The sequence below is a fragment of the Chenopodium quinoa genome, unplaced genomic scaffold (genome assembly GCF_001683475.1).
Source record: "Chenopodium quinoa cultivar QQ74 unplaced genomic scaffold, ASM168347v1, whole genome shotgun sequence".
NCBI classification, from domain to species: Eukaryota; Viridiplantae; Streptophyta; class Magnoliopsida; order Caryophyllales; family Amaranthaceae; genus Chenopodium; species Chenopodium quinoa.
Window position 1 is genome coordinate 6,165,819 of NW_018743175.1, and position 14,431 is coordinate 6,180,249.

General features: G+C 36.7%; 1 protein-coding gene and 1 long non-coding RNA gene across 2 annotated transcripts; one reads left to right on the forward strand and one right to left on the reverse strand.

The window, feature by feature from the left end:
* Positions 1–947: 947 nt before the first annotated feature.
* Positions 948–2,898, reverse strand: LOC110732214. Its single transcript, XM_021912132.1, has 2 exons — positions 2,326–2,898; positions 948–1,301 (listed from the first exon to the last, which is right to left on the reverse strand). The coding sequence occupies exons 1-2, from the start codon at positions 2,896–2,898 to the stop codon at positions 948–950; spliced, it is 927 nt and encodes a 308-aa protein (XP_021767824.1).
* Positions 2,899–8,238: 5,340 nt separating this feature from the next.
* LOC110732782 lies at positions 8,239–11,449 on the forward strand. The gene is made up of 2 exons (XR_002513517.1): positions 8,239–10,668; positions 10,839–11,449. It is a non-coding gene; the product is annotated as an uncharacterized LOC110732782 (long non-coding RNA).
* The last annotated feature ends 2,982 nt before the right edge of the window (positions 11,450–14,431 follow it).

Below are 14,431 nucleotides of genomic sequence, written 5' to 3' on the forward strand. Positions count from 1 at the left end.
ATAAATCGGGTATACAATAAATATTTAACATTAAGTTCGTTGCCCTAAAATGATCAAAATTAACACTCAAGATATATAAAGTTACCATCATGTTAAAAATAAATTCATCCATTTAATGGAGATCGTACAATTTACATTAAAAAACTTATTTAGTTTTTTTTAAAAAATAAATTAGGGTCATATCTTTAAATATTTAAGTTATTTTATGGCATCATTTTTTTTCCCTTCAAAATATTGCTATCCAAATATAAATAAAAATTGCTATCCAAATTGGTGTCTTTTTTAAAAGACATAGATTTTACTAGATATATCCAAATATAAGTTAATCTTGTCGTTATGTATAGTAAGCTTATGTCCTACAGAGTTGGTCTAAAACAAAAAATTGTCCCTTACTTTATATGTTACAGTCTATGATGTATGGGTACTTTTAATGATCACCGTAGAAACGCAATACACACCCGCATCCCTATGGGTACCAGTTACTTTGATTTTTTTTTTTTTTTTTTTAAGAAAAGATGAACGGTGTATTAATTAAGGGACAAAGCATCCGAGACTACATAAGGTGAAATTTCCGTAGGACAATGATTCACCTAAGTTTGTTCTACACCGAAAGGTAATAGCTTAGCTAGATGATGAGCAACTATATTGCCATCCTTTTTAACATGAGCCCAAAAACAAGAATTGAAAAAGGAACTTAAAAACAAGATATCCTCTAGCACACTATCAAGGTCAGAGAAGAACACCAGAGCTTTCGACAGACGATCAATAAGCACTTGGTAATCGGACTTAATGATCACATCTTTAAACCCAATTTTCTTGGCCAGACGAACTGCCATACAAATGGCTTTGCCTTCTGCTATCTCAGGGGGCCATCATGCCTTAGTTCTTCGAGTTGCAGCAAAAACAACCCTTCCTACACAGTCACGAGCCACAACTCCTAGCCCAACCTAGCCTTCTTCTGCAAGAGAAGCGTCGGCATTGATCTTGATAACTCCCTCAGGAGGAGGTTTCCATGACTTGCTGCTGCGAGGCCGCTTCTCCCCAAAGACCACATGTACCTTCTTGCTATACAAGCCATATTCCTCAATCAATCTATTAGCTCGTGCCAAAAGAACATGGTTTAGGGTAGTTTTATCATTGAAAACCTTGTGATTTCTCTCCCCCCAAATACACCAAGCAAGGAAGATCGCACATTGCTGCAACTTCACATTCCTTTTCTTCCAACTAGCCAGGAATTCACATGGATCATTCATCAAATTCGCATCAATCAAAGACAAGCAGCCACTGTCTTCCCATAATTCCTGCACTCGAACACAAGTAAACAAGGCATGAACGCTTGACTCCTCTTCTAAACCGCACCAAGGACACACAACATTATCAATAAGATGGCGGTGAAAGAGGAGAGCTTTGTTGGAAGATTTAGAGTGTTGATGGTTGCGTGCTCGCGAACCATGAGTAGCGCCCGCGCTGGATAAGCGCGGCCGCGCTGAGATCGCGCCTAAACCGCGGACCTCACTGGAATCTGAAAGTTTGGAAGGAGAAAGTTGGCGCGCCCGCGCGTCATTTGGCGCGCCCGCGCTTGGGTCGCGCCTAAACCGCGCCCCCTTCTGCCTCCCTTAGTGAATTTTGGAAGTACAGGAGAGGAGCGCGCGCTCCACTTTGAGGCGCGCCCGCGCCTCCTGGTGGAGCGCCCGCGCCTGTTTTTCGCGAAATTCTAACGGTTAAGTCTTTAATAAAAGGCTTGTTTTTCAGATTCAATAGAAATATAGAATTATTCTTCTTCTCTCCCTAAGTATTCTTCACAATTCCTCACAAACTTCTTGTAAACTTTTGTGAGAAATCTCTTCCAATTAATCCTTCTTAGTGTTTTGATCATCTTTCATCGATTCTTAGTGCAAAGAACGTTGGGCTGACTTTTGTATCTCAAAGAGTATTTGTGGATCAAACCCAAGAACCATTGTGGGGGAAATTAAACTCTTTAGGAATGTATTCATACGCCTAAGTCAGTGTATCAAGGATTGAGACTTAAGTGGTCAGCAATTTCTCATGTTCATGTTGATTGTTAAAGCTTGGAGTAGAGGCAAGTACATTATCTTTCACAACTAGTGTTTTTCATTGTATTTTCAGTAATTCTTTAGTAATTTGGTGTTTGGTTGTAATACATTGAATTGTATTTGGATTTTTATATAATTCATTATCAATTATATATAGTTAGGTTTTGTTCCCACAATTGTTAAAGTAGTTCTTGTTCTAGAATTACTTGTAAACCTAACAAGCTTTAGTGGGCAGCAAACTCGTACAAAAGCGCCAGAGAAAGTGCCTAACCTTAGGTGAAACCTCCAAGCTCCAAATATACATCCACACTTGATGAAAGTCATCAAAATTACATCCCTTCCCAAGCATGTAAGTTGTCTTAGTAGAATACAACCCATTGTTCGAAAAAGCTTTTGTGAGAGTATCCTTAGGTGCCTTCAAACTTAAAGGAATCGATAAAATACATTTTTGATCTCTCTCATTGAAGTGTTTAGAGATCAATTCAGTATTCCATTCCATACTATCAAAATTAATAAGCTCACTAACATGAGAAAAAGAACTACTCTCGCTCGATGTAACAAACCTGCCTTGTTCATCCACTAGCCAAGCATCGTTCCATATATTAACAGTGGAACCCGTCCCAATCCTCCAAATCACCCCTTCTTTCACCAAAGATTTTTCACTCCATACACTTTGCCAAGAATAGCTGCCTTTATACCCAAGAGCCGCATCAAGAAAAGAGCAATTTGGGTAGTATTTTTCCTTCATAACCTTAATTAGCAGGGACTCCTCTTTATGCACAAGCCGCCAAGCTTTCCTCCCAAGTAGCGCATCATTAAAGACACGGAGATCTCTAAATCTCATTCCCCCCCCCCCAAACACTTAGAAGTGCAAAGAGATGACCAGCTCCTCCAATGAACCTTGCGTTGAGTACCTTGCTGACCCCAAAAGAATCTTTCCATAGCACTCGCAATCTTATCAATAACCGAGCATGGAAATTTATAAACCCCCATCAAGTAAGTTGGGATGGCTTGAATGTCGGATTTTAGGAGTATTTCCTTCTCGGCACGAGAAAGAAGCTTTTCCATCCAACCCTAATTTCTTCCAAATCTTATCCAAAAAGCCCTAAAAATTGCCTTCTTTGATCGTCCTACAACAATAGGGATGCCAAGGTATTTACTGTGTTTGTCAACTTGTCGCATATTCAAAGTGCTCATAATTTCATCCTTTTGCTCCTGTCGAACCCCTTTGCTAAAAGAGACCTCCGATTTTTCATAATTAATTTTCTACCTGGATGCTACTTCGTATTGGTTAGGAATATCAACGATGACTTCACATTCCTGTTGGTTAGCTCTAGTAAAAAGAAGAATGTCGTCCGCAAAAAGAAGGTGAGAAATAATAGGAAATCTGCGACTAGCTCTGGCACCATGAAGATCTCCGCTCTGAACCTTACTCTACAACATAAAGGAGAGAGCATCTGCTACCAGAATAAAAAGATAAGGGGAGAGAGGGTCCCCTTGAGAAGGAACCACATCCCCACACACCCTTCCATTAATAATGAAAGAGTACTTCACCGTAGACACACACTGCATAATTAAGTTCACCCATCGAAAGCCATAGTAAGTAACAAATTTCTCAAAAAGCCCCATTCAACCCTATCGTACGCCTTACGCATATCAAGTTTAGAGCAATCGTACCGCTCTTTCCCTTACTCATCTTCTTTATTGTGTGAAACAATTCCAAGGCTATAAGGGCATTATCATTAATAAGTCTCCTCGGAAAAAATGCACTTTGGTTCTCCGAAAACCACACCAGGCAAAATCAACTTAAGTCTCATAACAAGCAATTTTGAGACAAGTTTATAAAGCACATTACAGAGGCTAATAGGTCTAAATTCAGAAGTCACGGTCGGAGAATTAACTTTCGAAATTAAAGCAATATTAGTGATATTAACATGTTCTAAAGAGGCGGAACCATGAAGAACAACACTAACAAAATTAGTCACACATCTCCAACAATATGCCAAAATTTCTAATAAAAAATAGCATGCATACCGTCTGGACCTGGGGCCTTGCAGGGATGAATTTGTTGAAGAGCAGAGAGGATTTCATCTATCCTTAGTATAAGGCTTCATCAAGTTCAAATTTTGTTCCGGCAAAATCGAACTTCTCACATGTTTCAGAAATTCACTCAACTCTTCATCGGAAGGCATACTAAATTAAAAAATCCTTGTAAAATAATCTTACGGCTTGTCGAAATTATGAAGCACAAAACGAACAATACCATCTCCTTCATCCGGGGGTGACACGTCCTCACCCGTACTATGACGACACTTAGAACGAAGAGTATGGGTTTTGTAGCAGACCCCACATAACTAAATCCCCATACGCGAAAAAGTAACTTCTGCCTCAATATAAACAGCCAAATTAGAAGTAAGAGAATGTCGAGTGATATCTCGCGTACCGATACAACAATGACGATCTCTAAGATGCTTGATTAGAGAACTTCTAGTAAGGCCATTACCACTCCCATCTTGACAGCCATTAAGACCCACAAAGGGACAATGAAACTTCACAACGACAGCCAACATAGCTACACCCAACCAACCACAAAGCTGATGACACAAACCTGCCACAAACAAAGAGCACAAACACCCACCACTAGACAAGAACGAACCACACCACAGAAGCAAGACAACCAAAACTACGCAGAAACCCAGAATACAACAACAAAGAGTACCACAACAACAAAGAGCAACGAAACCAACACCAAAAACTAAGCAAAGCAAAGAAAAAAATAACGCACAGAAAAAGAATAACCCGATCGCAGAAAAACACCGATCACAACAACTAGTAGCACCAACTGATCGCACTAAGCAGAACCTGAACGCGCCAACTGATCGTAAAAAAGAATTAACACTAGAACAGAACCAGACCGCAGCAACCCAGAACAGAACACCGAAAAAGCCTAATTCGCACCAGAAAACTGCAACTATGTCGCACCAAACATGCACCAGAAAATAGCACCAAAGACGCACTCAAAATTGCGCCTAAATATACGCCTAATAACGCCCCAAAAATACGCCTGAAACCGCCCTCTCCCAAAGCTATTTGCGTCGGAATACCAGCCGAATTATTGACGCGGCACCTGCCGGAATTTGGATGTGGAACTTGCTTGAGAACGCTTACATACACTGAAACAAAAAATTGAGCTCTACTTGAAAGAATTGCTCCAATAGATAGGGACACCGGAGAGACAATGATCGACGGAGCTGAAGTAGGAAAATAGCCGTCGGGCCACCATGGAAGGAGGAAAACCAACACCGCAAAAACCCCTAACCTAATGATTATTATTATGGCTGTGTTTTTGCATGATTCTTCAATTTATAGATTGGTGTGCTATCATCTTCGAAATTTTAGCATTCTTTTAAATTTAAGTGTTGCAATGCATATAATTTTATCAAGTATTATAGTTGTATATCTTGTATTACTTTTATATTTACTGATTAATTGGTAGATCTGTTAATTATAAATTGTTTGTATTTTTTTATCATCAATCTAGGCAAAAAAAAAAAAAAAAAAAAAAAACAGTTCGAATTCGAATCAGGTTTTAAAATTTCAGATTGGATTGGATCGCTTTCAGATCAAATTCAGTTTTGGATTCAGTTTGGAAAATTCATTCAAAACCATATTAATTCAATTTAGATTTGGATAGAGCAAAAATCTAAAATGAACATTTCACCCCTAATAAATATTAGTCAACTAGATAATACTCGAGCCATACTCGGTTTTTTAAATTATTAATACTTCAAATATAGAAGTTTATAGAGAAATACGAGCACAATAGTCAATTATAATAATATTATTCAAAAAAAAATTTATTGATAAATAAATATTATGAATTTTCTAAGCAAATTAATGCTTTCATAAAAAAAAAAAGAGTTTTAGGAGAGAAAATTCCCTAAAAAAAATACAATTTAGTATAGAGTAATTATAGGGAATTTTTCACCTCTCATCTTTGAGCCCTACTGTGGTTCATGATTTTAGGAATGACGGCGTTCCAAGGAAAATAAGCTAGAGATAAAAGATTCGCCAACAAGTTTTAGGAACTTGTAAACCGTTCATGGGTGTGAAAGTTACACTCCATTCACGATCATGGAGATCGCCAACTCCATAGTCGTCGGAACCATGACTGGATGTTCGGGGATGATGGTACGAATCCAACATAAAAGAAATTGAACTCGCCCTAAATAGGCCTCTATTTAATTCTTATGATATTCATGTGCGCTTTTCGACACATACATACATCAAGTTAATCCTAAACCTGTTTAATCTACGTTGGTTGATTATTAATGCACAATCAAATCTATTATTGGTGATCTCTTGAATTAAAATCATGTTAGCATAAATCAAATTATTAATTATCTTATTAGGCGTGATTTCAAGTACAAATTCTCTTTAATCTTGCAAAAAGGGCATGATCAAGCAATAGCAATAAATCATGAATAATCAAGCAACATATGATTAATACAACAATCATCATCATAATAATATCATCAAATTATCGTTAATAGTAAGATCCTAGGCATGATACTAAACAGATTAATAAAAGATCCTAGCATGTCACTAATAACAGAATCAAAGCGTTATCCTAAACATGATACTAGAAATCATAACAGCATCCTAAACATGATACTCGGAATTAACATAACATTGTAAACATGATTTCTACTCCAAAATCAAAAGAATAATAATAAGGGTGATTGAATTACTCACTTTGATGCCTCAACCTTCTTGCTATTAAAACAATACACACGTTAGTAAACTTCATGAAAGTTAAATTAATTAATAAAGTAAATAAATCAAATATGAATTGAAATAATGATTTGGGACCAAACCCTCAGAACTATCAACGATCAGAAAAGATCAGAATTTGAATCGGAATAAAACGGGTTTCATTGCGGGGCGATAGACCTATCGCAGCGTGACAGTGTCCATCGCGGCGCGATGGAACTAACATGGCGCGTTGGTTCTGTCGTTCTCCAACGATTTTGAAGGTATCAAAGTTGTACGGAGTTTGTTTATTATAGAATTATGATTGTGAAATATATCCGAACGTCTTTGAGTTTGATTGGGATAAGGACTATCATGGGAAATACAAATGTATGGGAAAGCTAATAAAAATACATTGAAAAGGTAAATTTACATGGAATTTGCAAAAAAGGAGAGAGAGAGAGTAATAAAAGTACATGGAAAAAACAAAATTTACATGAGATGCTAATTTTGCACAAATATCATTGTAAATTGGAGGGTATTTTAATGTAAATGGGATGAACATTTTGGGACTAAAATTTGGCCAAAAGGATCGTTCTTTTAGGGACGGAGGGAGTATAATACAATAATTCAATCTTAAAATAAAGATAAAAAATAATAATGATAAGAATATGATGTCAGCAATTGATTTAAGGAAATTTTTTTACCACAAGTTAACATGTATACGATCTAAGAAGGTATGATGTCAGCTGTTGTTATTTTAGTAATATTTATAGATTTTGAATAGTTTATAACTAATTTAAGTTAACTAATTTTTAACTGGAATTACCAACACTTTTGAAGTTATTTAAAGTTTTGGGATATTACAAATTTCAAAGTATTAGTAGCATTTATTAGGGAAAAATTTGTAAACAAATATTTTAGGGGTATAAATGTCCACACACTATTATTAAGAGTTTTAAAAAAAATTAACGTTAATGAGGGCAAATATATAAATAAACATTTTAGGGACATAATTGTCTCAACACTATTCATAAAGTTTGGTCATACTTTTAAAAGGGGTAAATACGTAAATAAACATTTTTAGGGGCATAATAGTCTCAATACTATTGATAAGAGTTTACTCATACTCTTAAAAAAGTAGAAAAATAAAATACATCATAAATAAATCTCAACTTAAATTACTTTATGAAATGAATTTTATGATTTTAAATATAACATAATTATAAAAAAATTATTAAGAGTTATAATTTATTTATACATATAAAATGTTAGATTGCATCCAATGTTACTCCATTTTTTTTTTTATTTTTTTGACGGGTAATTGTTACTCCACTTAACACTGTTCTCTTGCTCATAGAAATAGTGTTTTTTTTTTTTTTTTAGATAACGCTGTTCTCTTGCTCAAAGAAATAGGTTTTTTTTTTTTTTTTTTTTACGGGTAAATGTTACTCCACTAATAAGGCCAAACTCGCCTTTAGTAAAAGAAGCAGACAAGCGGTACATAAAATACAACAAAATCGTGCATTAATCAATAAATTGAAGAGTCTTTGTGTTATTTTTGGTTTTAATGAGGGTGGGGGAGGAAAATCGAGTGGATAACAACGGCGAATAAGATATGTGGACGTTTTAATAACAATCTATAGCTAATAAGCAATGGGAAACATTAATTCACATCACTGAACAGAAAAACTGTCACTTCAAAATTTGTTTGCTCTGGGCCAGTTGGGACTTTGGGGAGGTTTTACCTAGTACTGTATTCTCTCTATTTTATATGAAAGAAGAAGCTAAAAAAAAATATCTTCTGAAAAAAACGGAAGAAACGATTGAAGAGCATTATTATCCATTAAATAAATATCTAAAGATTAGGGGTGAGAAATTGAGCAGTAGCAAGTCTAGCAAGCAACAAAAACAGAGAAAAGAATGGGAATGCACTTGATGGTAGTAGCCGCATTTCATCTGTCAAGGGGAGTGGGTGCGGGAGCGGGTGCGAGCGCGAGCTTGACTGCCCCTCGAATCGCGGCTAACTTGATATGGCCTTTTTTATTCAAGCTCTGCCTAAGCCTCAAAGTTTCCCCACAAGATTTAGTTTGTTCAACCAGGTTCTTGCTTTTTCAAATTGCTCAGATTTTCTCTGGTATTAATAATACGAGTACTAGTAATAGCCGATGGGATCGAACTCTTCGATTGGTGCGAGAGAGAGTCGCTGTAGCCAGAGATTCGCCGCCGTCTTTACCTCATGATGATGAAGAAAGTCTCCGTATACTCTCAATGTTTGCTCTTTGAATTTTCATTTCCTATTTTTATTTTCTTCAACAGCTACATCACTGTATATTATCGTATCATTCCATTAGGTATTTCTTCGTAGCATTAAATATTAATTAATTTGTTTATAGACCCCCCTTTTTTTTATAAATCCTTAAACTAATGAACAAGTAGAACTTGTTTATAGGAATTATTTAGTACATGTCTAGTAATTGTGTCCGTATGTTGGGAAAGGATCGTTTGTGTAACATTTTCCTTACTAAAGACCCAGTCTCCTAATCTTATAGTTCAATTACTGAATTGGTAGGAGTAGAAGTAACAAGCGAGGCTGTTGAGCAACAATACAATATAAAGAAAAAGTATTCACAGAAATACAGAATCCTTCACCCTATAAATAGTAAAACTAATGGAGGAAACTTGCTAATTGGATTTTTTTTTTTTTGTACCAAGTAATTGTGTATCGCTGTGTTATCTATAGAATATTTCGTATGTTGGGAAAGGATCGTTCGGACATTTTCTACAACATTATCCTTTGTTCTCAAAGACCCAATCTCCTAATCATGTTGTACGATTAACTAAATTTATAAAGGTAAGGTAGGTGAGCGATTGATAAAATAAAGAAAAATATCTAACATGTTAAACCAAACGACACGCAAAGAAACATTAAGGTAGAAGAAGGTACGTAAACATATTTTTTTTTTTTTTTGAAAACCTGTTAAGGTATCATTATATTGATAATTTGTCCATCAATAAATACAGAGAAATCTCTCAAGGGTTACGGTTCTCCCAAATTTGCTCTATACCAAAAGGCGTTAAACAGGCTAAATTATGAGCAACAACATTTCCATCTCGTTTAACATGACACCAATTAACGGCATTAAAAGAAGAACAAGAAGCTAAGATATCATTTAGGATATTATCAAGATCGATGAAGAAAGTCAAAGCCTTGGATAATCGATTGATGAGCACCTGACTGTCGCTTTCAATGATAATGTCGGACAGGCCATGACTTTTAGTAATTTTGATGTCCATGGCAGCAGCTTTCCCTTCAGCAATGATCGGTGGCCAGTGAGCTCTTATGCGACGAGTAGCTGTGAAAAGGACCTCCCTTCTCCAATCCTTGGCTATAACTCCTAGTCCCACCCACCCTTCAACACTAAGAGATGCGTCACAATTAAGTTTTACCGTGCCTTCAGGTGGGGCTTTCCAAGATTTTAGGCTGCGACAAGTATTCTTCTTGACACCCCCATAAATTCTCTTCGCATAGGAGTTACACTCAGATGCCAGGCGGAACACTCGTTCAACAATGATGGGGTGGTTATCTTCCTTGCCATTGAAGACCATATCATTTCTTTAATTGCACAAATTCCACATCAAAATAGCTCCCCTGCAGACCCTTCTTTGCATCAAGTTTGCTCCAAGACTCAATTAAATCAAGGAAAGACATATCATTGGGCCAAAGAGACATCTCCGTACAATTGTACTCCACCCAAAGTTCTCGAACTGTAGGACAGTCAAAGAAGGCATGCTGTACTGTTTCAGGGGTGCCAACACACCATGGACAATCCGAGTGCTCAGTCATGTGCTTGTATTTGAGGTAAGCCCTTACAGGGAGAGTCCCGGTGCACACTGATAAGTCTATTATATATATATATATTTATTCCCCGTTCCGTGATCATAGTTAGGAGTATTTTTGGCTCTTCAGAGCCAACTTTATTACTAATACGCGTTTTCTAGTGTTTTCGTAGTTGTGACATTATTTTACAGGAAATTGCAGATTTGGTGCACTTCCCGGCATTTAGTGGAGCCACCGCGAGCATTGGAGTTGAAACGTATTTATATGATCGTGTTTCGAAGCCCAAGACCGTAATTGATGATTCAATCCGGTGATTAAGGGCTCAATGAGGAGATTTAGAGCTTGGGCAATTCGATCTAAGAAGGATGACGAATTGGGCTAAGGTAACAAGGCCCAAAGGACGAAGAAGAGTAAGCCCAAGCATCCGCCCGACCGGGCAGTGCCCTCGCCCTGAGGCGCGCCCGACCGGGCGAGAGGAGAAGACCATAGGGCGAAGGTTCGCCCGGATGCGCGCCCGACCGGGCGCAAGCAAGGTTTTAAGTGTGAAAAAGGCGCGCCCGGCCGGGTGATGCCTCACCCGACCGGGCGCATGTTTACGTTAGGATTTTTATTTTGTTTTAACTTTTTCTTTGATTTAGTTTTTTAGTTTAGTATAAATACGCTTTTGTTAAGTGAGTTTAGGGGCGTCTTTGACACGGACAACTTTTCTTTCTCTCTCCCTTTCTCTCTCCCTCTTACTTTCTCTCTTTACACTTTTTCTCACTACACACTCTTGATTTATGCAATTCATTATTTCCTTTAATTTTGGTAACGATTTCTTCCCTCTTTACCTTCAGTAATCTAGTTGTTTTGATTTAATTATGCTTTCTTTAATTGCTTTGCCTAGCTTAATATTAAGTATGTGTGAGTAGTTTAATTCTAGGGTTATGTGTATCCATGAATAATACGAAGGGGTAATTTATTATTATTTATTATTGATGATTGGTTAATTTCCTATTGATTGATTTAATTCTATGCAATTAGATTTGCGCAGGTTTAATTGTATGAGTTTTGCAATGTTGATTCGAGATTCGACAAATGAGAATTGATGTTTAGGCTTAGTTTCAATAGGCATGTTAATCTATTAATGGTTAGGTCGAGATTCGAGAGATGAGATTTAATACCAGTAGATTAATTATGTGATTATAATACGTAGCGATAGCCCTTTATAATCTGGTTAATTTATGCATTGATATTTGATCGTATGTTTTACCCTGGAGTATTATTTATTGGAAAACCTATACCCTAGAGCTTTTTATTATTGATTATCTCCTTAGATTTATTTGTTTAGCTTCATTATTAGCTAAATTCATACAAATACAAATTGGTTACTCAGTAATTTAGATTATAATGATTAATTAGGAGTAAAAGAACATTGTTTCCCTGTGGATTCGACCCTACTTCCCTATCTACTTTAGTTAGAGGACTTAGGTTATTATTTTTGATTAGGTGATACGACTTAAGCCTGTCAAAATTTGGCGCCGTTGCCGAGGAAATGGTTCTATTTTTATTTCTGATTTTTTTTTTTTTTTTTTTTTTTTTTTGTAGTCTAAATTATTTTCTTTCGTCTCAGAGAACGCAAGTTCTTTGGGACAGTTTCTCATATCTGTTTGTTTAGTTCTGTGTTTATGCCCAGGAGTTTTAGATCAGGTTACATTCCGTTTGACCTTGAGATTGAACGTTCTTTTCATAGACAGAAGAATCTTTTTAGACAGGTACGAGCTACTTCCGAGGGTACTATACCTTTGGAACCACCATCTGATTCTAGTGATACAGAAGTTTATTCAGAACTAGAAAAAGAGATGACGCACCAACCACCTCGCAAGCTCAGCGATTATTCGCAGCCAACCCTGACAGATTTCCCACATATTATTCCTCCACCTGATCTCGAAGGAGTACAATTTGAAATCAAACCCCAGTTTATTACTTTGATCGAAAGGAAGCAATTTAGCGGAGCTAAGGGTGAAGATCCAAATCTTCACATCTTGGATTTTTGCCAATATTGCAATACCATTAGGCAAGCTGGGGTCACGCAGGACCAAATCAGGGAGATTCTTTTTCTCTTTTCTTTATGTGGTAAAGCTAAATTGTGGTATAATGGACTGAATAAAACTGCACTTGGTATTACTGACTGGGAAACTCTTGTCTTGAATTTTTACAATAAATATCACCCTGCAGAGAGAACAGCTTTATTAAGGAGTAAGATCCTAAATTTCTCCCAAGAAGCAGATGAATCTTTGTATGAAGCTTGGGAAAGTTTTAAGGATTTACAGATAGAATGCCCTCATCATGGGCTAGCACAGTGGCAGATAATCCAAGCTTTCTACAATGGGATTAGGTATAATTCAAGAATGATTTTGGACTCTGCAGCTAACGGAAGATTTATGAATTTAGATGTGAATATAGCGAGTAATGTTGTTGAAGAGATGACTATTCATAATTCCCAATATGGGAATCTCCAAGGATTTGCAAATAAGGGAAAGCACCAAGTTTATTCTATATCCTTTTTGCAAGCAAAATTGACTGCTATTAGCCAGAAATTAGACAATATTAATAATTCTAATTCATCTTCCATAGCTAATGTTTCTGCTGTTAATAATAATATTAATGATGTTTTTTGTGAAAATTGTGGAATTGTAGGTCATTGGGAACAAGATTGTAGGAGTTCCATGGAGCAAGTTAATGCCTTCCAAACCTATAGGCAAAATAACCCATACTCCAACACTTATAATCCTGGCTTCCTAGACCATCCAAATCTTTCCTACCGGAGTACCAATGTGCTAAACCCTCCACCTCCACAACAATCACAACAACAAGCACCACAACAAACACAGCAACAATATTATCAACCTCCCAACCAAAGGGGCCAACCACAAAATCCACCTCCAACCACTGACCCTGCCTTGTCAAAAATTAGAACTATGTTAGCAAGTATGCAAAAACACATGCAGAGTAGGGATGCACAAATTGATTCACTTTTAGCCCATAATAAAATCGTGGACAATCAAACTGCGCAACTTTCCTCTGCTTTAAAAACTCGCCAGCAGGGAGCCCTACCATCGTAGCCGGTGCAACCTACAGATCACGTGAATGCAATTACGCTATGAAGTGGTTCAAATTACGATGGGCCTTCTATGCCCAAAGATGACGAACCTATCATTAAAAAAATTGCTAATCATGATTCTGTTACACCAAATATTGTCGTTACTAGCCTTGCAGGACTCCAGAGTAAAACTAACACTTCTGATGATACATTGCAGGGTATAACTCCAAGGAAGGATAAAAACCAAGACAAGAGTGAGGATGTACAGAAACCAGTTATCAAACTACCATTCCCAAATAGACATCTTAAGAGTAAGTTGGATAAGCAGTTTGGTAAGTTTCTGGAGGTTGTCAAGAATTTGCAGGTAACAGTTCCTTTTACAGAATTAATTACTCAAGTTCCTGCATACTCTAAATTTATGAAAGAGATCTTGACCAAAAAAAGATCTATTAGTGAGGTAGAGACAATTACTTTTACTGAGGAATGTAGTGCCATACTACAAAATAAATCTCCACCTAAGCTAAAAGATCTGGGTAGTTTTTCTATTCCTTGTCACATTGGAAATTTGATGATTGATAAAGCCTTATGTGATTTTGGTGCTAGTGTAAGTGTTATGCCATTATCTGTGAGCTCTAAATTAAATATGGGTAATTTAAAAGCTACCAATATTACTCTACAAATGGCTGATCGCTCTCTTAAATA